General features: G+C 39.2%; 1 protein-coding gene across 1 annotated transcript; it reads right to left on the reverse strand.

Moving 5' to 3' along the window:
* Positions 1–1,818: 1,818 nt before the first annotated feature.
* Positions 1,819–24,567, reverse strand: LOC133421391 (ankyrin repeat and fibronectin type-III domain-containing protein 1-like). The gene is made up of 19 exons (XM_061710957.1): positions 24,424–24,567; positions 18,109–18,292; positions 16,799–17,072; positions 16,472–16,672; positions 14,424–14,537; positions 13,925–14,022; positions 13,557–13,647; positions 11,851–11,958; positions 11,359–11,458; positions 10,801–10,930; positions 9,459–9,578; positions 9,122–9,228; positions 8,610–8,724; positions 7,339–7,505; positions 7,068–7,242; positions 6,693–6,855; positions 5,741–5,907; positions 5,385–5,589; positions 1,819–4,642 (listed from the first exon to the last, which is right to left on the reverse strand). Exons 2-19 carry the CDS (start codon positions 18,268–18,270, stop codon positions 3,906–3,908), a joined length of 3,234 nt encoding a protein of 1,077 aa, XP_061566941.1. The 5' UTR covers positions 18,271–18,292; positions 24,424–24,567; the 3' UTR covers positions 1,819–3,905.
* Between the last annotated feature and the right edge of the window lie 1,562 nt (positions 24,568–26,129).

The following is a 26,129-nucleotide window of genomic DNA, read 5'->3' on the forward strand; positions in this document are numbered from 1 at the left end:
TAGAAGACATTCGTGATAAGATTAAAGATTAATCCAAGATAGCTTCTGCCACGGCCCTATAACACCCTTATACAATGACCACAATTACAAAAAATCGCAGAAATGCTGCATACAAATAAATATACTTTAGCCTCTTTAAAGACGCAGTGATGTAGTTCCTAATTTCAACCACTAGATGGCAGCAAATACCGAGTGTCAACATATGGAAGCAAAACCTTTTTTGTACTTAATGTTGTTCATGTATTATTTTGAGATTTTTGCAGACCCCTGAAATGGTTTTTTGCTTATTTATTTTTAAGTATACAGTGACAAAGTGACAAATGGTTTTTGCCAGTTACCAGTCACAATCTGCATATGCATAATTAAAACGTTAACCTTTGAGCACTGAATAAGATATATAATTCTACTTTGGATCACCTTTTCATTATTGCAGTATTCAAATGAGTGCTATCTATCTATCTATCTATCTATCTATCTATCTATCTATCTATCTATCTATCTATCTATCTATCTATCTATCTATCTATCTATCTATCTATCTATATATCTATCTACCGTCTGTGTGTAAGTCATACATACCCATTTGTGCAGTACTGTACATAAAAAAGAAAAAGCCAATATACACACACAGGCTTGCACACACATACATATATAGTGTATACGACACATATAGTGTAATGTTACATGGTTAATATACTTATATTGACAGCAGTTTGTACATACATGTAAGTATAAATAACATCTTTTTTTCCAAGTACCTGAATTTAACAAATTAACAATGACAAGCTCAAACTGTATTTTTCCCACCAATCCCATTTATTTTTCTCTTGACAGAATAAAAAAAAATAAGGACATTTTAAAAACTGTTCAACATATTTATTATGAATTCAATATTCGATTGCAAAAACCAAACAAAAAGCAAAGACTAACAAAACAAAAAACTTCATAACTTTTTCAAGTCCTCGGCGTGAATGCACAAATAACAGTTGAAATCCACCAGAGGAACCTCTGAATAGCTGTCCACTCAATGACTATTATAAACAGACGTGTTAAAGCAGCAAGATTGCAATGACCAAACTGAAGCAACAATCAATATTGGGAATACAAATAACCTTAACATTTTGTCACTATTATGAAAGTTTATTAAGTAGTCGATCTTTCGGCTTGTTCACTACAGGAATACTTATTACACTTAACTACTGTAATAGTGTTTGTTATTTGTTATATCACTCTGTAAATAGGGTTTTTATGTGTGTATTTTGTAGGTTATTAAATATTAACAGCGTGTATGCCTCGGCATGCGGCATACTCACTGCAGTTGGATCATAGGGTCGAAGTGTGGAAAAGACGTGGAGAATTCTAAGCTGACTGCTGCTGCACCAACAGAGTAACATTTTCTGATGGAGGCAGCTGTGATGGTTTTTGTTTTGTTTTTTATTTTGGATCCCCATTAGCGGACGCAAAACGCCAACTAGTCTTCCTGGGGTCCATGAAAATTAAAATACATTCATATAAAAGCACAATTATACATATATATACAGTACTTCCTATAGTACTTTACATTTTAAATGTATAGTTAATGTATGGTGTGGGGCGGGAGCTCCCTCACTGGAAAAACGAGGCCCGTCATCATTGGAGGCAATTTCAATACAGAGATACCGATATGAGATTCTGCAACCAGTGGCAATCCCAGATCTCAGCAGTCTGGGCCCGAACTGCTCCAAGCATACAACGCTCTCCCCCACAGAGCAGGTTTATCAGAGATCGACTCCAGGATTGAAGAGTGGAGAGGATGGAGACCTGCCAGCTACTTGACCTCAACCTCCTTGAACTCTTGTGGGACCAGCTTGGGCGTCTTGTTCGTACCAGAGTGACCAACACAACCACGTTGGCTACTTGAGACAAATGCTGGTTGCAGAACGAGATGCCGTCCCACAGTAGGGGAGACCAGGATGAGGAGGAGTCAGGCTGTTGTTGTTCTTCCACTCACTACTGAGACTCCTGTTTGTTAAATGGATCGATTATTAAATTGCCAATATGTGTTGTTTCTTCAAACTTCAACTATACAATCCACCAAACACCCAAAAAAAAAAATTATAGTTGTTTGGCATTGGGAGAGAACATTTGAAAAATTTTTCAAGGGTGCAAACCTCAGCTCTGCTTGCCATCCCACAAATACAGGTTATTTACAAATGTGGCTCCATTTAAAAGGGAAATAAACAGGCTTTCCAACGATATAAGATTTATTGCCAAGAAACATTGTTACAACAAAGAAATTATCTATCAAATACAAATTACCTTATGTTTTGTGTTAGGTTTATAAAAGTGTACAGAGGTTGATGCTTGAACTTAACAATCATTTCCACTTTAATACACACTAAATAGGATGAACGCTCCAATCGTAATTCACGCAATCCCACTTTCAAAGGTGGGACTGAACAGGATGTCAAACAAGCATCAGTCTGATGATAGATGTTACTGGGTACTGTGGCTGTTCAGAATCTTTAAACTTAAAACTTTCAGTGAGTTTTGTTTTCTTTTACTGTAAGAACCAGAAGACAGTTAGACAATGCAGAAAGCCTTTACAGTTACTTAAATGTTATACACTAAATAATACATTCACTATTACAGTATATGTCTTGGGTAACAAGCTTTCAAAGCCAACTAATCCACTTGTATATTCCGCCTATTTCTACTACCGGTACATATATTGCACCGTAGTTACATTATATTATAAACTGTGTCGAAATACAATGAAATCTACAGTTATATAATGGCTTTTGTTGAAAGACACTGAGCTAAAATACACAGCTGGTAGATCCTATTGTTTTCTCAGATTTAGCCTAAATTACATTCCATAATTTAGCAGTAATGAGACCAGCATCTCCAAATGTTGTTGCTACATGTTACAGATGGATGAAATTTCTACGCACCCTCACTGTTTTATTGGCTTCGGTTCAGACGCCGCTGTGCTCAGACTAGTTGTTGTGACAGACAGCGTGAAGATGCAGGAAAGAAACGTGCAGCAAACAACAACAAGGTGACTTATGGTGCTCAGTTTTCTTTCAGCAGCCACACTATTTCCTCAGACTTGTTTTCATTTCGTTGGACTCCTCTGAAAGAAGCTGAAATTAAAACTGAATACTGCTGGCGTCTTGTACTACCAAAAGCAGAAAGTGCATGCAGGAAAACCAATCACAACCATCATTTTTCAATACAAGTATGTTTGTTTTTCACAGATAGTAAAGCAACACTTCCATTTGATTGAATTGTATGAATTAAATGAGTTTGTATCCAGCTCAACCACAAAGCAGTGTGGCTTCATGCTGTAGTGAGTGTATTTTCGAGTAATAAAAAGAACTACTGTAGCTTATTAGTTTTTTTCTTCTGTCTAACAAGGTCTAGTGGATAAAATCTAAAAAATAAAGAAATTGTTGGACCAGATACGTGCAAAGACTTAAATTACTGGGGGGCCAATAGGAACCATCTCAAATAAGACAATGGAGAAGGGAAGTGAAAAGTGAGGACAACAGCTGAACTGGACAATATTTGTTATTTTAAAACTTAACTTCACTCCCCTAGAAAGTGTGTCTTTTTCCACAGAGACGATTGTGTTTTCCATAACAAAACCAAGAGAACACCAACATAACTAAAGGCGAGACCGCCCCTGACCGGCTGACACGCTGCAACATGCACGTGTGCATTTTCCATTAGAGCAATGCAGAACCACATTCTGCACGACAGTTTTTGTTAAATGAGTACATGACAATAACAAACACAGGACTTGAGTGGGCGTGTCAATGCTCTTAATGGTTACATGTGATTTTTCTGAATTAAGTGTGCTTTTGCATGCTCATAAGTTAAATTAACATCAAGTTTAAGGCCAGCTGGTATGTGAGCTGATATCAGGAAGAGCTGTTAGCGGGTTTGTCCCACTCCACCTGACTCCTCATTCGTAGACATGTCCCATTGCCTGGAGACTCCTGTGTCTCTGGATCTTCTCGAGGACAGTCCCAGCTCGAGGCAGATACATCACCGCCTGCAGCCTTCAGAGTGGGACAAGAGGCTGAAGCCTCTTGTGGCTGCAACACCATACCCTCACAGTGCGTCTCCTTCACACTGCTGCTATTGTTACAGTGCGGTCCGGGCTCCGACGAGCCCCCGTCCCCAAAGTCAAAGAGGGACCTGTCCTCACCAATCCCTAGTGCAAAGCTCTCGAGCATCTGCAGTACAGATGGTGTGGACAAGCCAGTGGGGTTCTCCTCCTCCTCAATACGACTCAGCGTAGGCAGGATGTCCACCAACTCTGCCATTTCCATTGGCTGGATGACCTCAGTGATGCAGGAGTGAAAGTCCAGGTCCTTGTTGTACGGTTCCTCTGCGTCCAAAACTGAATATCCTGTCTCTAACTGTGCAATAGCAGCAGCCTCCAATCCGGACTCTATCAAAACATCGGCGCATTCAAGTTCTGACTGGCCAATGCTGGTCAGGTCCGTGGTGGACTGAGAGCTCATGTCTACAGGGTACCCTCCCTTCACGACACCTTCCATCAGCACCAGCGCGGCCTCCTCGGTGACAGCCGAGATTACTTCTGCAGTGGAGACCTCAGCAGTAACTGGTGGAGGGACGCTGACTGAACTCTCTGCAGAAGAAACAGGAAAAGAGTTGAAGAGAGATTAAGTTTAAGTTTCAGCCCTGTATGTGATTTTGCACACTGGCAGGAAAAGGTTTTGATTTGGCTTTCTGGTAACCCTTTGAAGCTGTTCTCTCCAAGAATTTTTGGTTTTTGAAACTTAAAGGGGAAGAAAGTCACATTTTCCTATTATTAGGAGCATTTATTTGAGTTTTTGAAATAACAAGCATACCACTTCGGGTCGGGCCGCTTTGGCCTAAAAACAACCATATAAAGAAGCAAGCAATCAATAAAAAATGTTTTATTTGCTGTACCTTGTAAGTGGGTAATTCAAAGCCTCATTTCAAGATAAATACCCAGTGGAAGCGAGGGGTGGATGGGAGTTGAATAGATGACTCCACCCCCCCAGAGAGTGGCTGCTCCTTCACAACTCCTGTTCGCTGTCAGTTCTCTGTCACTTTACTTTACAGCAGCCTGAAAATGCTTAGCTGTTTTCTGTTTCAATGTTAGCTGGGTTTTTTGTCTGGTTATCTCATATTTAGATTTCCATAGTGCTCCTCACCTATATAGGAGGTGCCCAGAGATGTGGGAGAGAGCAGAAATGTGTAAACCTAGCAGGTGTCCAGGTCCTCATCCCCAAGTAACCAAGTAACCATGGACATGAAGACCTGCCGTCTAAGGATTCAGTCATTACACTGAAGAATATGAGTTATTTCACCTCATGAACTTACGACTACATCAATTAAACTACCTGTGATGGCTCTTTGTGTCGGCATCCGATGGGGCCAAGTCAGTCTGGCAGTCAAAGTCTCTGACTCTTCCTCTCCATCGGGACAAGGGGGCGGGTCTCCTCCCATCACCAGGCCTAGAGGCACCGCCCCCACCCACTGCTTAGACCGGACGCACTGTAGACAGTCCATGATCCAGCGAGCATCCCTCCACACCACATCCAATCTCTAAAGAGACAAGAAAAAGAAAGAGAACAGACCTAATCGGTTTCACTGTTGTATAGCTCTCTCAGTGAAGGCTTACACCCTTAACAAATTACACCATTAAGTATTCATCATTCATATATCACTGTGTCCCATAGGTTTCAGAAAATCGTACCCGAGATAGCTCCGTGATGTTGTTGAGTCGCTCTCGGGCTTCCTGCACCTCCTTGGTGTCCAGCGCCTCACGCAGAGCTTGCTGAGCCAGATGGGTGTCCAGCTCCAGCCTCACCCAGGCCTGGCAGTACTGGCACAGAAAATCCCGCTCGTACGTCCAGAAGTGAACTAGATCATTAGTCAGAGTTAAATGGGGACAAAAAAGAAATAAATAAATAAAAATCACATCATTACATCAAAGAAAAGCCAGTAAGCCGCACACCTCATAGGTGCAGTTTATTGTACTTTAGGTGAGGTAATTTTCCAAAGGGGTTCAAGGGAAGGATGAGTTAATGTTAAAAGATCAATAGCCCTTTATTGTGTACGAAAAGAAAGATCAAAGCAATAGAGACAAGTGCTAAAACAATAAAAAGGGATTATCTCCAGTGGATCAGAAGATCAGATATTTTTCTCCAGTTTGCTTTATGGATTTTATATCAAAAATCCCAACTAGAAATGGTTGAATCTATTGGGTTACTTCTGGGTCTACTTACAATTCTTCATTAATTAGTTCACGTTACTTAATTATTTACCAAATATTATGGCTACTGTAGCTTTTGTTCTCATGTATAATAATAATAATGTTATATCGCGCTTTCCTCTAGGACACTCAAACGCTCACAATGGCTCTATTATTCATTCACTCCTCATTCATTCATAGTTACTTATTCTTTATTAAACTGAACCATTGTCAGTGTATTTGCCTTTTTTTTGTAAGAGAGGTTTTGCTTCCTTTAAGCTCCAGGTCCAGAGCTTCCTTTAAGCTCCAGGTCCACAGCCCCTTTGATGGATAACTGGCCTACTATCGCTTTTCCCCTTTTTTTGGTCTCTTTTTTTCGTCAGTATTTGAAAAAAAAAACTGTATTTAGTAATAATGTTACACAGAACAAGTGCAGTAGCAGTTTCCCAGTTACCCAGTTCAAAGATCTGCAGAGGCAGGGTTAGGCCGGGCTCCTTGGTCCCCACCAGAGGCCAGTAGCTGGAGCTGAAGTCCTCACTGGGAGGCAGGAGCAACACCATGGACATCTTTTCATCAAACTGGAGCAGCTCTCGGGTGTACACACCATACTGATACGCCTGCCAGAAACAAGGTGGCGTGCCAGATGCATGAATAGGAATATCATTAAGTCAGTAAAATGGGAGTTTTATACATGCAATACAAACTTCTTAAGTCGAGGTGTTAAGCTGAATCTCATTATGGCAGAAGCGGACTTCATCCCTTGCATTTCATTGCGTAGCACTTTAAAAGATAAGTCACTGAAGAGGTGGTTGTGTTTAGCCATTCTTACCCTGTAGAGGGGGATGTTGAGCTTTGTCAGTAGATGTGTGACTGCTGCTCTTAGAGCCCTGACAAACTCTACCAGAGCACTGCCCTCCATGGAGCTCTCGTCCTCACTGCTCAGCAGGTTCTGAACGCTACCGCTGTGTACGTAAACATGACTCTGGAGCCATGCCCACTCCTCTCTGACACACAGTCAAGAACACAATCTTAGAATCAAGGACACCTATCCCTCCATGAAATGGTATTGTCTATCACTTGAAATGGTGAAAAAATGTCACCTGGTTACGTGGGGATTGTGTCGGACCCGTGTGTGGCAGAGCAGATTGGGCAGCCTCTGGGGAACCAGGACCCTGATCTGCTCCACGGAGCTGCAGAGCTTCAGGATGCCCACGTACAGACCTGCATGGGGCCACTGGATGCTGTGCCTGTGGAAGGACAGCTTCTCCTGGAGTGCAGAGTGAAACATTGCTGCATTAATGCTGGATGTTCATTCAATGTCAAATTGTAATGTTTTTTTTTAACCTTTGGTGCCTGATGTTGGGCAGGAGACAATATCACAGCTTGGTGGTCAGTAGGGATGGGCGGTGTGGACTAAAAAATGTATCACGATAATTTCTGGCATTTATCCCGATAACGATAAAAATTACAATAAAAAAAAATACCAAATCAACTCCACCTTTGTAACTATAAATCTATCACCACATTCAGTCTTTGGAGCCCCCAAAACACTGCTCTAAAAGATACTAAATGCTACTAAACTACACCAATTAAATTGAATTGATAAAAACCTATTAAAATTGTACTGCAAAACTGTAATGACTCAAGTTCCTCGTTCTCAGATCCGCCATGTTTGTTACACAAAAATGTCATCAACGGGAATTTATCTTTCTTTCTTTCTTTCTTTCTTTCTTTCTTTCTTTCTTTCTTTCTTTCTTTCTTTCTTTCTTTCTTTCTTTCTTTCTTTCTTTCTTTCTTTCTTTCTTTCTTTCTTTCTTTCTTTCTTTCTTTCTTTCAGGCTCATATCTTTCTTTCTTTCTTTTCTGGCTCATTTCCTTCCTTCCTTCCTTCCTTCCTTCCTTCCTTCCTTCATTCCTTCCTTCCTTCCTTCCTTCCTTCCTTCCTTCCTTCCTTCCTTCCTTCCTTCCTTCCTCCCTCCCTCCCTCCCTCCCTCCCTCCCTCCCTCCTTCCTTCCTTCCTTCCTTCCTTCCTTCCTTCCTTCCTTCCTTCCTTCCTTCCTTCCTTCCTTCCTTCCTTCCTTCCTTCCTTCCTTCCTTCCTTCCTTCCTTCCTTCCTTCCTTCCTTCCTTCCTTCCTTCCTTCCTTCCTTCCTTCCTTCCTTCCTTCACGTACGTTGTGCGTGGATTTAACACAGAACCATAAATCAGCTTTACACAAAAACGTCATCAACGGGAATTTATCATTTTTACCGCGAGATGACAAATTCTTACTGTGGGGCATTTTTTTGACGGTATATCGTGAACGGTAAAATATCGCCCATTCCTACTTGTCAGTACACCCTGCTGTCTGTGATACGATTGTCTATTTCTCACCTTCAGCTGCTCATAGAGCATGTCCATGGCTGTGGGCTCGGGTAGCAGAGGAGTTCTGCTGCGGTTCTTTTCCAGGCGAGCCAGAGGTATCCAGTGAAAGGGAGGGTCAGGAGGGCTAAGAGCACACAATGCATAAATGTAATGCAGCCACATGGAAATAGCACAGAAGCATTTTGACTCAATAATTAAGCAAAGCTCCACAGATTTAACTCCCTACCACCATTTTCAGCATGTGTGCTTAACAAGCCTGGCATGATACGTAAACTTGGTAATTATCTCCATGGAACAATAGGGAATAAAGTTGAGAAGTCTGAGAGAAAAATGTAATCTGGTGGATTTTGGAAAGATGTCATCACGAGTTCATGGGGCATGAGTATAAGCTGCCGAGCAATGACTTGAAAGATGCCCTTCAAAAAGAGCTTCAATCCTTGATTTAAGATATTCCACTCTTCTAGGGGGATGTTGAAAATGTCGAGACAGGATTAATAAGGTGTGACAAGACTCTGTCTCACCTGGGGGGATTTGGAAATCCTTTCAGAGTCACTAGTAGTATGTTGCCCTGCCGGTCTTTCAGAGGTTCGTAGTACACCTGGCCCAGGTCCGTCGTTCCTAGAGAGGACTGACGGCAGACAAAGGTGAGGCCAACACATGAAAAAAAACATGAGGATCTTCACGATTTATGTTGTGAAACACAGGTTCTGTATGCACAGGGGAAGTCAATACCCTGACTGAGCCTGGCAAAACAAAGAGACGGAAGTAGGGGAGGCAAATATTTGAAGAGGTAATTAACATAGAAATTAAGCCATTTTGATTCTTTCTATCTTCAGACTAAGCGGCTTAACTTCCTACCTGCAGCTGAGAAACAGCTCTTAAAATGTTGTGCCTGTTCTGAAGGAGGGAGGATGGAGATGAGTGAGCTGAGGACAGAGCCTGCTGGAGCCAGGGGACTTGCTGCCATGCACAGGACAACTACAAGGAAAGAAGATACTACAGTTCAACTACAGTTCATAGTGAGCGTTTCAGAGCTTATATGATGAAAGGTACATGTAACATTTCAAAGCAGTTTAAAATACTATGGTGTGCTTTTACAGAGCACTGTGACACACACATCTACTAAAGCATTCGCACGGCAGTGGATCAATGCATTTAGTTATGTAGACTTAGCTGAGACGACCTGCTGAAGTTCAAAGTGAGAATCGGACTCGGGCAGAAAGATGATTTCAGCGACTCTGAATGTGCCATGGATGTGAGTGTCAAAAGGTATGAGTTCTTCATAAAAAAAACCATCTCTAAGGTTTACGTGGGAAAGGTCCAAAAAAGGAAGAAAAAATAATCCAATGAGAGGCAGTTCTCTGTGTGAAATTGCCTTAATAATGCCATAGGTCCAGCCCGACTTGTTCTAGATCATCTTAAGCAATTCACTAACTCAAACGAGCAGACGTTAAAACCAAGGCATGCAGAAGACCATTACTGAACCACATTGAAGCAGATGAACTACAACTGTAGAAGACAACTGTAGGTGCCATTACTGTCAGCTAAGGACAGGAAAGTGAGGCTACAGTTTGCTTGAGCTCACCAAAGTGGGACAGGAGAAGGAGACTGGGAAAATGCTGCCCGGTCTGGTGAGTGTCGACTTCTGTTGCTCAGAGAGTCAGATTAGAATTTAGCATAAACAACATAAAAACCTGGACCTATCCTGCCTTGTATCATCAGTTCAGGTTGTTGGCGGTGATGGAAAGGGGTAAGGGAAAGTTTATTGGCACTATTTAGTCTCCTTGGTACATGTTGTGCACAGTAACAGCTGATTATGTCTATCCCCAATAACTACTGATAACCACTTCCACGTCACAAGGCTCGAGTCATCTCAATCTGGTTTCTTGATCATGACAGTGAGGGCAGCTGTATTCATATGGCCTCCTCTGTCACCAGATCTCAGTCCAACAGAGCAGCTCTGGGATGTGGTGAAACGGGACATTTGTATCATGGATGTGCAGTCAAGAAATCGGCAGCAACTGCGTGATGCTGTCAGGTCAGCGTGGACCAAGATCTTTATGTTACAAGGAGATAAAACATGTCAAAAACCAAAAGGGCGTCTAACCTACTACTAGAGAGGTATACATGATAAAGTGGCCAGTGAGAGTATGTCAGTATATGCTAAATTAACAAATAGATGCATCTACTGAGGGTTCACCTTGACAAACCAAAGGAAGTCCTGGGTGATGGAGGTGGAGCAGCACTGGATCTCCACCAGTGGGATCTGATCTTCGGCCGTCACCAGGATATTTTCCTTGTGGTAAAATATCGTTGCCATGTAGACGCCCCTGATGAGATTAATGTAAGACGAACCAAAGTGTTTCATCAGTTTAGAATATCAGAAAAATCGGATCATGTTCATCTTTAAAAACAGCTTTTAACCCAGCAAGAGATGAAAAGAATGAAAAAAATGCACGTGTCACCTTCATCTAAATTAAAATTTATCCAAAGAATGATGTTGCAGGAATAACATTTGCCACTTGCAATAATACAGTTATTTCATCTGTCATCGTCTTCAAAATACTGTATCTATTCTCTAAACAAGAATCCACAGCAGCTATTGTGTGACTGATGTTCTTTTCAATACCTACAAAATAAAACAAACAAGCTCTCAACTTGTACTTTGCAGTCTACACTGCTGTAATCCCTGAACATGAATCCATTTCTTTGGATACCGTTGAGGCAAAGCAGGACAGGTAAGACAAATGAGCGCTACCTTTGGAGTAGACGAACAAACTTGGTGGCAGACTGAAACAGCTGCTTGATGCCTCGAGACACTGACAGACGCTTGCTGGGACTCTGGGGCTTCAAGTTCTCTGCAGAATAGAGGAGAGTCGGATCAGATTTGAGGAAAATTCATCTGCCGATATTTGACTGAGTGAAGGCAGTGAAATGGTTTTCTCAGTTGTGAGAAGAACTGCAGTGTTTTAAATTAGGAACCAACTTCCCAAAGCCTTACATAGTCTTTTAAAACATGTCACCACATATTTTTTGTTGTTTATAGTTATTAATAAATGTAAATCAAAGAGTAATTTCAGTTTGATTGCACTGTATATATGGTTGCATATACAGTACAGATTTGCAATTTGCAATTTGCAATTTGCATGCTGAGTAGGAACGTTGTATATACAGTATTTGCAGCCTTTCTAAAAAAAACGAACAACATATATATATATATATTTATATATAATTAAATGCACAATTTTACCTATGCAATACCCTTTGTATTGTGATTCTGTTGCATTCTCCAGCAGTTTTCTCACAATGCCCTCATAATTCCTGATCTGCGACTTTACACCAACGCACTCTCTCCAACCTGCAGAGTGAGATAGGGAGATACATTGTCACTTTCACTGATACAAAGTTGTGGAGAATAATCCAGATGCCAAGAAATAATCTGCTGGAAAGTCTCAAATTCCTTGGGGGACCGGAAGCAGGAGCACTTGCATAAGAAACCACTCATATGCAGCAAAACTCGATTTATTCATTATTGCTTACTATGGATATTTTTTTTCCATGTGGCATGTTGTACTTTATTTGAAAACCACTCTGCAGCCTTGTTTCTTGTTTAACAATAAGAAGGGAAAAGTAACAGAGAGTCAAGCAGCAGGGGTGCAAGCTTGGATGGAAGTCAGACCCTAATTAGGCCAAATTATTCACAATGGCATACTTGAAATTGCTCAACATTTTAATAATTCATGAGTCTACAACCAGGATTGGAAATTAGCACCTGCCACCTGCCAAATGCAGGTTATTTTGGGCATCGATGGATCAGTTTTCTGAACACTACCAGCCACTGTGGTTGATACGTAAAACAAATAATTACAGAGATAATGAGGTTTTTTAAGCATCCTGAATCATTCATTTCAGTTTTACACAGAGGAAAACATACTTGGTTTAGGCATTTAGACTTTGTTTAGCATCATTTATCAGGCCTACATAGAAATACAGGGGAGCTGAACTTAACCCGCCTCCCCACAGGTGGAAGCAGGGGAGGAGGGGGGAGAGCAATTCAAGGGGAACAGCAAACTGGGGAGGTGAGACATCTGAAAGGCATCTAAGAACACATACTTCTATAAGTCAGAGAACAGATGGAGTAATCGAAATGAACTATTCAGAAAGGTAAAGGTAAGCATGCATGCACACTTCCCTTCCTGAATAAACTCCCAGGGGTTGTTTCATTCTACCTCTTTGTATAGAAATATTACAGGATTACATAGCAGGAGTTAAAATATATGTGGAGCCAGAGGAAAACCCAGGAGGAAGGGCCGAGGCAAGGGCGTGAAAATAGTGGAAGTTTTTTTTTTATGACTATTGGAGAGTATCTGATAACTGTGAATCGCATGACTTGTTGCTTCATGCTCATGTCTGGCGAAACGAGTGCCATGAAAGCACATAGGAGTGTGACAACAGTGCAGATGAGAAGATGTCCATTCCTTTCATTTTGAAAAAAAAAGTGCAGGAAATGCGAAAAAATCCTTGACTTTGAGACAAGGTAGCATTGTCATTGAGTGGGTGCTTTTATTTTGATTATTCTAATCTTACACCAATTCATAGTGTGTGCGTGTATGTGTGTTTGTGTTTATATTGCAACGTTCTTCTGCTTTTATTTAAATAAATAAAACCTCTCGTTTGGCTTAACATCCAGGCCCAAATACTAGATAATTTATACGTTTATTTTTTTCATGCACTAATATGATACCATGATACCACAGTGGCTGGTAAATTTTAAAATCTACCTTCCAACATGGCAGGTGGGTGAAAAAGTTAATCTCCAATCCTGCTACCAACCATAAGCGGTTCAACCTCCTTCACAACAAGCTTGATGTCATCTAAGTCACGTTTGTGACAACGGGAACAGAGACAAAAAAAACCCCCATCTTTCTTTGAAGTTTTGCAGTTCAGTTTACTCACTAGAGGGGGCAGCGCTGACTGGAGTAGAGCACTGAGGCGGACCCCATCCCTTCACGTTGTAGGCGCTCACTCTGACAAAGTAGTGCACTCCCTGTATGTGGAGAAGCACCAGACTCCTAAATTATCACAATGCAATAATGTCATCCATTCCAGGTCAAAGAGATCAGATAGCACTCTCATTATGAATTCATAAGACTGACGAAAAGTGCTCTCTTTTTGAAAGTAATTCAGCGCAGCGGATGAGTGATCAAGTGACTATAGTTCATGAGTGGGTCTGGAGCGGCTGCATGTATAATGTCTGTATCATTACTGCGTGTGTGATGTGGGTTTACGTCTACAGCGTGTGTTTGCGTGGTTGCACGACTTACTGTTGTCAATCCCTTGATATTATAGGAAGGGTGCTTGGTTTCTGCAACTTGGGCACAGCCGAGAATGCGTTTGAAGCAAGCTGATGTGCTCCATTCCACTGAGAAAGAAAGCAACAAAAAAAAAAAACAACAAAGAAACAATCTCACTGAGAAAATTTCTCTCGGGCTTTGTTCAAGGCTCCATTAAGTGGGAGCAGAGGATTTAAAAAATGTACAGTTTGTGGAACACATTGTACCAGGGATTAATCTAGTCTTGGCTGTGAAGTTGGAGTTTCGAAGGAACTGAAACTAAAGTAAAGTTAACAAATGCATCAATAAAAAGCAGTTTTAATAGTCTGTGAGATTTTGACTTTATTGGGCCAATAAAATAAATGCTTCATTAATTCCTTTCACTCACTACACCAAACCCTTCCATTTTTTTCCCTTTTTTGTGATATCTGAATGTCTCCATCAATCTATCCATAATAGTTCATTATCTTCGCTTTTAACTGCCACCTACCTTTGTAGCGGGTGATGAGCCCCATGGTGTCGGCTTCTGGCTCTTTGATCACCACACACAAAGATGACGTGCTGGTTACCAGTATGGACACATGACTGGGAGGGCCAGGGAGCTCTGGGACAGTTGAAAAAACAAAATTACACCAAAGAAAAAATAAGAGATATTCCTCAGCTAATTCTTCACATAGTCATTTTTTTTTAACAAAACACAAATGTGTTTTCTGTTTTCTGTCTACATTATGAAATGATCTATCAATTGAGCCATGGCAACCCTATTGCACAATTTAGAGTTGTATTTGATTGAAAATCTGATAATTCCAGTACTCAGTCCAAGCAGCTGCTAATATTTCCTCAGCACCATGGGAGCTGTTCATTTTCATAAATTGAGCACAGTGGGTACATAATGCAAGCAAAAGTCAGTCCGACCTTAATGTTATAAAGTTATAAATAGGCCTGTTATGCATGTAGCCCCGGATGATCTGACGAATATCTGACTAACTTTGCCTTCATCACAGCCATGCATCACGGGAGAGAGCTTGAAGAACTATAACTGTTCGCTACAGAAGAATCATGAGAAAGAAGAACTGGACTCATTTTAACACTTTAGATGTCGAAACGACAAGCTTTGAGAATCGGATTTGTGGTTCTTGTATCATGACTGTTAAGAGACCAAATGTGGACACATTGGAGTCATGTAATCTGCATAATGATCATGTCAGGAGTCAATACCATAGCACTGATATGAGGGGCTACACACCTACTGAAAAAGAAAGATCCAAAGCTGCAGGAGTGACTGGAAACGTGGTGGATCTATTTTGCCGACCTTCAGTAAAGATTACCGCCGGGATCCCCTTTCATTTTTTTATTTGGCATTTTAAAAAAGCTTCACTTGGGAGAGTTGAGATCAATGCTTGCTACGCTTTGACTACTGATCGTAGTCTACTGACTCACTGGTGGCATCCTCATCGTGCTGCAGTTGCACTGCATCTGATGTGTGGGTTTGTAATTTCACGTCTAAGCAGCTCATTTTACATACCCTGTTATTCTATACTGCATAATGTAGAATTTTGCAAGGTCCTGTAGCTGCAAACAAGTTGCAGTTGTGAGGTCAAATGCAGTTCAACAGATAAACCTTAGAGGAAAATAGTTCATGTAACCAGACAAGGAAACCAAACCCACCGAAAAAAGATCTAGTCAAAATCCTCACTGCACCCTGACTGAAAATATTTGGTGAGACCTTATTAAGAGAGCTGTGCATAATTAAATACCTTCAAACCTAAATGCACTAAAGCAGTGTCTCCCAACCTGGGGTCCGCGCCCCCCCTGGGGGGGCGCGAAACTTTGTCTGCTTTGAGGATATGCAGTTGTAAAAATTATATTTGCGCATGTTAAATAAATGAAAAATAATAACACACCTAATGGAATACTGTAATCCAAGTCTGTATAAACCCACGTAGTATTTTAAAATGACCAAAATATATTTCTAAGTTATTTATCAGGATAAAAACTTAATAACTTATTATTATATCATTATTCAACATTTAATCATACTACTACTCCGACAGGTTGTTAAAGGAAAAATTTAAAAAATGTTTGCGCTCATATTAAAAGAGACATTTTTCAGAAATTATTTCATGTCCTTGCAATTATTTTCTGTGCGTATTTTATACATTAGTGACACAAAATGAGGGTGAGAAAGACAAAGTCACATGTATACAGGGTAAACCAAAGAGAAATGTATCACAAAAACATTATTAATGTTTATTTTTTCAATTAAAGGTTTGTAACGAATCACGTTACTCTTTTGGTGCCAGTACATACGGGTCGGGGGGCCCGGCTGGTCTTAGACACAAGTAGGGGGGGCTCCAAGGAAAAAAGGTTGAGAACCACTGCACTAAAGCAACATTGTAAAGATGAGTGGGCAAAAAAATCCCCCTCAAGAATCTAAGAAATTCCCATTATTGAAAGTACAATTACCAAAAGTATTGTCACTAAAAGTGGTTTGCTGAGTTTGCGTCCTGACCCCCAGGCTGCCCCAACACCACAGACCTGTGTTGTTGAAGTTTTCCCTCATCCGGCAGTAAAGCTGCAGCCTCAGTCTCCAGAGGCTGATCTGTCCCTGGACGTCCGCCTGTGCCTGGGGCCCCGCTCCCGCTTTCCTCACCAACTCTGCCTTCTTCTCATCGACTCGTTTACTCGCCAGAGCCACCAGGTTGTCCAGCTTAACTGCCCATTCTACGGTCCGACACACTGAGGGATAAAACAGTTAATGGCAAACTGAGCGGATATAACTGGAATATGATTTGCATTGGATTCATGGCAAGCCTTGTAAGACTCGTTTTTGTTATTTTCTATATTTAATATCACAGGACTCACAAATAGGGTTATGTCTGGCTCCTGCCTTTGTTAGCACATGAAGCAGAGGGGAGTTGTGGGTGAGGGCAGCCACGTCAAGGGGAACCAGGCCCTGCTCGCTCACTCTGTTCACCCCTTTTTCTTTATCTCGGTCCCAGTCCTTCTCTTTCTTCTCTCCCCTCTCCCACATGCTTCTCCCTGCTACTCCTCCTCCACTGCTGGTGTGCTCTTTGGACAAAAGGCTCTGTACAGCCAAAGTGTCCTCATTTTCTACTGCCTCCCAAAGGGTCTTGTACTAAGAGAAAGAGAAAGGATGGAGAGCCATAGAGGGGGTAACGTACAAGAAGAAGGTTTATGCATCAAAAAGAGTTTGTTTTACAAGATAGAGGGAAAAGAGTCATTGTATGAGAGAGAAATACAGGACTAAAATAAATCAGAAGTGCCCAGTAGGATTTATTCTTATTGTAGACTCATGAAATCAAGAAAGATTCTTGGTCCCGGTTATTGACCAATAGTAGAGGAGCTGGACCAAGAAGGCCAGTCCTCCTCATTTGCATAATGATGTAGAAGTGCATTAAGTAAAGTAAAAAGAGGAGAGAAGGGAATGTAACAAGGAATGCATGTATATGGAAAAGGAAAAACAAAATATTTACATTTCTGCTTTTATTTTTTATTATATCAGTTTTGGTCCTCCATAGTACTGTACTACACAAAAACACGGACCCAAAGTCCCTGTATTCTTAAAATACTGTTTAATTCAGATCACTGTTAAAAACTGAATTATCCACAAAACATTCTTTTTGACAGAAGAAGTACAAATACCAAACTGTAATATAAAAGTACAAGACAAAGTTCTGCATTGAAAAAATTATAAAATATTGCTTATGTACAAGTATGTAGGACCACATCAATTTACTTATAGTTCAACTTAAAGCATTCAATAGAGAAAAATGTCCCCTCTCTCAGTTAGTCATGCTGGAGCCCCAGACTGAAAACACACAGACTGAGCTCATTTTAAACAATTTTGTTTAAACAAAGCAGCAGCAGACTGATGATTATTTTCAAAATGAATTAAACTGCTGATTAATGAGCTGACTGGTTTCCAAAAAATCATGAAACTGCAAGAAACTGTGACAAATGCTCTTTACAATTATGAAAGTAGTTGCAAATTTTCTGTCAAATGACTAATTAATTAATCCACGAATCACTTCAGCTGTAACTAACTCAAGAGGAATTTCTTTCTAAGACACAGAAAGTTGCATGAAGACAGACTAAAAGGAAAATACAAGTACCATATTACATTCCCTAGAAATGACAAGAAAACATCTCACTGCTTCTGCAGGCCGGCTGGGCTGCTTGGGTGCGTCCCGCTCCACACCAACAGAAGATTCTCCTCCCCTCAGTCTGACAGACAGGTTTCTGTAGATCCGTTTAGGAGAGACGGGACCCAGAGAGCGCCGGCGCTGAGGTGGGTTCCTCATGGATACAGACATGGCAGGAGATGAGGAGGCACGTCTGAGGGGGACAGGGATCGCAGGAGAGAACAGGAGATAAACAGAAGGAAAGGGTAGCAGAAAATGAAAAGAAAAAGGTGAACAGAGATGAGATGTCAGTGGTTAGTAAAGAAGGATTCATAACCTCAACCTAAAGAGAATATTAAGTCAATACCAAATGATAGAGTACGGAGGAAGATTAAACAAGAAATACGAGAAAAAAAAATATTGAGTCAGATTTACCACCAGTAAACTAAATCTATCATTCCATCTGATCAATTTATGTTACATTATTCATCATGCAGTGAATGAAGGCTTGAAAACATAGCAGCTCAATGGTTTTACAAAATTATGATCTTCTCCTTGTGTGACAGCCATGCTCTCCAGTGCTCTCCAGTGAGAAGTACCCTTTGCCTTGTCAACTAATCACATTAACCACTCAAAAATAGACATGTGGAAGTAGGGAAAGCAGAACATTTATTTAATCTCCAACCAAATGGCTACTGTTCAGCCTAAAAGCACAGATTAAACATTCATCCCAAACCAAAGAGGGACTTTTGTTGTGTCAAGGTGTTTCGAACTTACTCTAATGCTTGTAGGTAATTAGGGAGATTTTTTCCTTTCAAGTGACAACTTTTACTGCAAAAGATAGTATTTTTTGTAAAGCTGGGTCTTTTTCTTTAAAAGCCTATTGAATTCAACTTTTTTTTTTTAATAGGTCAACAGTTACCTGGGATGAATTAACTACCATGTCAGGCCATTCTGGGGGAGCTATGTCCTATCCTAAAAACTCATCTTAAAAAAGAAAAAGTATTATATTTTGCACTTTTTTTTGGTTGCTCAAATCTAATCACCAAATATAGCCAATTCAGTTACATTACATCACTGTTCTTATGAAAAAAATAAAAACAGATCAAATTAGTTATTTTCTATATTGTCATCCTCTTACAATAACGGATTAAGTCATATTTTTGAGTTTTTCAGAAACCAGATTTTTGGTTAGGTTGTGTTTGTCTTTTAAAAACTTGAGGAAAAATATGACCATATTTTAAGAGTGTGACGATATACTAATGTTAGAGGGCTGGGAATTTTATATAAAAATCACTCTTAAATGAACACAGATTAGTACCAATAGTGATTTTCATGCATTACTTTTCTACATTAGTTTACCATGAAGAAATTATATGTTTTTTGTACTATAATGGAAAAGTAGTCCAAACTAATAATAAACATTAATCCTTTAGGGCAGTCAATTAAATACTTCACAATTTAAAATGCCAATATTAAAGGTCCTCCATTAACATTGTAACAATAATTCAAAGTCAATATTTGGTAGTTTTGATTAAGATCGAAATTGACTTTATTTTATTTTGAAAAAAAAAGTAAAAAAAAAAAAAGGTTTGTAACGCTTTTCTAGCTGTTCATGAGAGTGGACAAAAATGTCTACTAATGACCTGAAAAGGTAGTGAATTAAAGTGACCCCGGTTAATAAGGGGGATATACAGCAGAAAAGGATGCTGTGTAGAAAGTGCTGCAGTTTAGTTGCCATGACAACAAGCAACACCATGAACCAGTGTCTAAAGAAGCACTACAGACCGCAGCGCAATGAATTTAAAAAGTCATGCAAAACTAGTGACAACGTTTCTGCGAAGACAATAAAACAGATCACGATTTATGAGTCGCAAGGTAAAAGTATATGAAAAAAGACTCTTGAAGGCACAAAGAAGTAACCAACTCACTTCTTGGCTAAAGACATGTCGTTCATTAACAGTGACTATATCCATCCATCCATCCATCCATCCATCCATCCATCCATCCATCCATCCATCCATCCATCCATCCATCCATCCATCCATCCATCCATCCATCCATCCATCCATCCATCCATCCATCCATCCATCCATCCATCCATCCATCCATCCATCCATCCATCCATCCATCCATCCATCCCTGTTTATTCCATTTCAGGGTCACAGGGATCTAGTGGGGCATATCCCAGCTCTCTCTCGGTGAAAGACAGGGTTCACTCTGGACAGGACCCAGTTTATCCCAGACAGTGACTATATAGGGGTTGGGGTTTGAAATCCTTTTCACAACCCTGGATAAAAGATACTACATACCCTCTAACTTGCATGTTAATTAAGCTAGCGTTCAACACTTGTATCCACATTAATGAAAAAAGTTGAGATGCTGCTGAAAAATGTGACTTAATATGCCACAACGACTAATTTGTGGTCATGGTGGAAGATTGAGATATATCTTTGTTGCACTTCAGAGAAAATTACTTTCAGTGGGATTGTATGCCTACACACAGAATACTTTCCTTTTTTCTGTTTGTATCAGTGTCTAAAATATGTTAAAAATCTAATGCAGGACAATATTGAATTTGAGGTTGATCAATTCTGCTCAAATCCCAACAGAAATATTTGTATCATTCAAAGACAAGTTTACGTACTCTTACATACACGTTACCGCCACAAATCAACCAAGCATAAATGGTTTTGGCAAAGTGAAAGTACAAAATACAAATAAAAAGGGCAGTGTTGGGATTCAAACCCTCCAGCTGTTACAGCCACACACTGAACACGAATTCCCATCAATTCAATTCAATTCACTTCAATTCACTTCAATTCACTTCAATTCAATTCAATTCAATTCAATTCAATTCAATTCAATTCAATTCAATTCAATTCAATTCAATTCAATTCAATTCATTTCAATTCAATTCAATTCAGTTGAGTAGTAGGTTGATACACCCTGAATTATTTTTTTCAGTACATGCATCAAATGAACATCCTTAAAATGTTGTATTTTATCTTTGTATTAAAGTTTTGGTGGAGGGGAATATTAGCTGTATAAGCTTAGAAGTGTATAATACTGAAAAATCCAATTTTTTCCAATTGTAAAACTGTAAATTGGTGCATCTCAAGAGAAAAGGTATCCATACAATATGATGTTTAGAAAAAGATAAAGTATATACTTATATGAAACCATTTTTTTTAATTATTAAGGGCTAAGCACAGAGTGAGGGTTGTTAAACACACAAGAGTTCCCGTGCCTGTTCAAAGTCAATGAAAATGCTTCTCTCTGTCCTCTCTTTTGTTCTCCTTTCACCTCCTATTATGTGACATGGATTTCATCCCTCTGAATGGAGTCCTCCTTGCACAAAGCACCAGACCCATCTATTTAATTAAGCACAGAATTGCAAATCCATGAAGAAAACCAGGATTCTTTTACAAGTATAATACATTTTAATCTTCTCATATCATCAGGTTGAGGACAAAAATCAATCAACGCTACAGTAATGAAGGCTCATCATCATCGATTCCTTTACCTCTTCATCATTTACAGTCAACTACTTTTGCGCCAGAAGATCCGTCTTATAGTATTTTTTTTCCAACCCTTGGGCAAAATGTAGTCTGGTACAGTTTTTACCCCTCATTCTCCTCAGTCAGCAAGTCTCTTTCATTTGTCACTGTCTTTCTTATCATAAACTCTTTATTCCCTCTCTTTTCACACTCCTGCAGTGAAGTCATTTTTTATGTCACTTCGATTTACGTCATGCCACAAGCACTCAGATAAGAAGACACTTTTTTGTGACTACTTTCCCATGCAAATGAAAGCCGTCAGTGTCAGTTTTTTTCTTTTCTTTTTTTCTTCATTTCATTCCTATCAGGCAAAAGTCTTGATGTGCTAAGTCATGCAGTGTCCTGTTGAGAAAGCTAATACTCCCCCGGTGCATGGTAGTTGCAGACAGAAGATGAGGGCCCAGACAACAGTGACAGCACATCTCAGGGACACATCAGCATTGTATCTGCTGCCTCACTGCGTGATTCACCGTCTCGTATAATACCTGACTGTCTCTCTGTGAGCATAAGGGCTTTGTTATTGGTACAGTTCTCCCCTATTTGTTTATTGTATCCTGCAAAACCTGCAGAAAGTGCTGATGAGACATTTCAGAGAGGAGGCTAGCTAATGTTTAGTGTTTGTCTTAAAGAAAAGCCAAAACAAGAAGAAAAAAAAGTGCTTGGAAACTATGTTAACAGTGCAGTAGAAAATATGAGAGCAGGCAAGATCAAAGCACTGACCTAAGTAGAGATATACGTCATTGATTCATTGTGGTTTTTCTTTCTCTCAGTACCACTTTACCGTCTGACTGGCTAAGATGCGAAAGTGCTGTCTGCAGACGCTCTTTCCTGTTTGTCAGTCTGCTGAATGCTGTAGCTCTCACAATCAGCAGTGCATGCGAAACATCTGATGACTGATACTGCTAATAGCTCACAAAGTTATGCAGCGCAGCCATTTGTGAGGGTAAACCACAGAGTAGCCTGTCACCTTCAAGGGTTATGATAAAGTAGGATTTCACATCGCTACAGGGCAGACACTGGACGAGTGAACATTAAAAATACATTGTTTTTCATAGTTTCTAAATATAAAAACAAATAGGATCATTGTAATAATGACATAATCCTATGGTGCAGTGACTGCAGGATAAAATGTCTATTTAGAGCAACAATTACAAGTTTGTGGATCCTTTACAATTTTTTTTACCTTTGCAAATATGACATACAACTTCACCAAAGTCCTAAATACGACCTAGAAGAAGATAAGAACTCAATCAAGCAAATTAGACCTTAGTCTTATTATCATATTATAGAATAAAATCTATTCATTTATTTATATCAAATTATATAACATTGCCTACTTTTTATAAAGGTTTAAACTATATGTGAAGCTAAGACGTTAGATACAAGGATTTTAGTTGATGACTCAATCAAACAGCTTTAAATTGTTAACTTGTACTGTATGTTTGATTTTATCAGGTCAACTTCTCACTACTGGTCTCTATTGGGTCAAGACGAGGACTTTAGTTTGGTTATTCCAGAGCATTAAAATTTGTTTTTTTAAACCTTTCTTTGGTAGAACACCTTGTTTTGTGAGATTTGGTATACAGACATGTGTGTTAACATTTTCCTTCAGATTTAATTAGCTTAAATGAGAATTTATCTCTCTATCAACGATGAATAGGATAATTTTCACACTAAAATGTGCACTCATATGCTTTCTAAGAGCAGCTAATTAAGCTGGGAATTTCAACAATATTTCTTATCTTTTTAGTCTAACTGAAAGGTAACTTATGGCCAAGATGATTCACTAGGTCCAGGAAAACAGTCCCCTAGTATTATGTTGATGATATGAGACACAGGAAAGTGGTCTTTTATTTTCACCAAAAATAAGGCTTCTCATCAACCAAAAAAGTTATGTCATTGTTATAAAAAAACTATTTTTCCAGTGATAACCTGGTTTTTTCATATATTCTGTAGCAAAGTGCAGACAGGCAGCTATAGAATGGAGCAGCTGTTGCTCAGGAAGTTATAACTGCCACTATAAGGTCAGTGGTTTGATCTCAGTAGATCTGTTCAAGTCTGCTTAGGCAAAGCACTAACCCCAACACAGCCCACCATGCATTAGTGGAGGAGTTTGATAAAAGTTTGGGCCCTACATAAGCTAAAGAAGGAGAGAGCGTGACTTGTAGTGTTAAAGTATTTTGAGTGGTTAAGAAGTATAAAAAAGTGTTATCATATCCTAATTCCTCAATTTCTACACAATCTGTCAGACTATGAATTAGAGAAGTTGCACGGTTTACGGTAAGTGCTATTTTAAAAAGAAAAGAAAAGTAATAAATGAAAGTAAGGTTTCTTCTTGTGAAACAATTTTCAGAAACAACTCAGTGTGTATCTCATATAAAACATATTCTTACATATGTATTTAAATAAAACAAGGAACTCTTTCAGAAATAAAATGTGAATATTTTTATTTTTATTTATTTATTTGGTGCTAGGATGCTCTTCCAGAATAAAATATACTGTACTATACTATATATACGTCCAAGTATGACACTTTTGTCTCATTTGTGTATCTAGACTCGCTTTGCCTAACTTTAGTATATTTGTAAACACTTGAATTGACAATTGATTGTTTTGCACAGAAATATAAAAAATATTTAGAGTGTACAAATGAGCATCCCTGGAACCAGCACTCAGTGAAAAGTATCATAGGCCGTCTGTAACAGAACTGTACCTGGTTAAAAGTTTGGCTCAAAGTGAGACGTTAACGTTACACCGAGTTCATAAAGTGCAATGAATTTCTTACCGCTGGTGGCTATTTTTCTTTTTTTATACGTCCTTTCTTTCGACGACGTCGCGATTCAGAGAAGTAGTTTTGATCCTCATAAACGGGTGGTTAATCTCATAAAATCCATTGTGTCCACATCTCAAAGTTTTCACCAACGACTGAAAAGAGCACCTGAACGCCTCACTCACGCAGGAGACCAAACGATCACCCGCACATGTTCCTGTCTGTTCCGCCCACTTTCTCATCACACACACACACACACACACACACACACACACACACACACACACACACACACACACACACACACACACACACACATACACATGTACGTATATATATATATATATATATATATATATATATATATATATATATATATATATATATATATATATATATATATATATATATGTGTCAATGACGAATAAGGATTTTCAACAGGTCAATTTTAAAATAATAAAAAAAAGAATATCTATTGCAGTCGTTCAAACATTAAGAATATTGTGTACACATAAATTCATATACAAATTTTAAATTGAGTTTTTTGTCAAGATGAATTGGCACTAGCCTTAAAAAAGGTCATGATTCATATTAAAATAAATTAATTTCCTTAACATCTTGACATCTTTTTTTTACAAGTTTTCAGTATTATACAAAAATTGTTGTTTTTTTAATGGTCGCACCACATGATATTTCATAAAATGGACATCATCAGTCAAAATTTGTTTGTATATTATGATGGAAATATAAATACAAATGTGTTGCAATCTTACACACTACAAGACAGTTTGGAAATCATGCCAGATAGGGCAGAAGATTGATTTAAAAACATTTAGAGTGATTTCAAAAAAAGTTTTCAAAACAAGAGTCATGGTCGGACGGTCGCACCACATGACATTTTGACGCTTAAAACAACAATAAAATTTCAAATAACTAGTATTTTTTGTAAAATTCAAGTGAGTCCATATGTGGGACAGGTACTTCATATATATGATATTTTTTTAATCCATTTAAACCTTTTTTGAATTGAAAAAAAATCAGTTTTTCAGAAAATATAAGCGTCACATCATTGACCCATATATCTCAAGATATCACCAAGATTTGAAATGAGTAAAGCCAGAGCACTGATTTTTTCCTTTTTTTTTTTTTACAAGATTTAGTTACACTAAAGGCCTTTAATTGAGAGCTTGACAGTAACTTTGGGACAGAGAGAGAGGAGATGCAGCAAAGAGTCACATTCCAGAAATTGAACCCTGGTTTGCTGCACAAGGACTATAGCCTCTGTACATGGTTTGCATGCTCAACCAAGTGAGCTATGCCGTGCCCCAGATGCTTGAATAATTGGGGCTTTTCTGAGCTGGATTATGGCAAAGGTCTAGGCAACGTAAGTCTGTTCTGAAAGGTGCCAGGGCCAACCTGGACATTGGCATGGTTAAGGGAGTAAGCTGCTCCAGTTGCTGTACAGTTGTCTTGGATGTGGAATCTAGATATAGATCAATTGTCCCGTTTTTTTTTCTTTAATAACAAGGCTGAAAATATTTATTGACAAGTTAGGCGGTTTGATATGGGGAACGAGTGAGATCGGCCCACTTTTGGAGCCAACCCCTAGTGATCAGTCAAAGAACTGGAATTTTCCTCACTTCCTGATTTGCTACAGGCTAGTAAGCTGAATGTAGTCCATAGCCATTCATTTAAATGCAAAACAATTAAGTATTGCAACA

This window comes from Cololabis saira, chromosome 21 (genome assembly GCF_033807715.1).
Source record: "Cololabis saira isolate AMF1-May2022 chromosome 21, fColSai1.1, whole genome shotgun sequence".
NCBI lineage: Eukaryota > Metazoa > Chordata > Actinopteri > Beloniformes > Belonidae > Cololabis > Cololabis saira.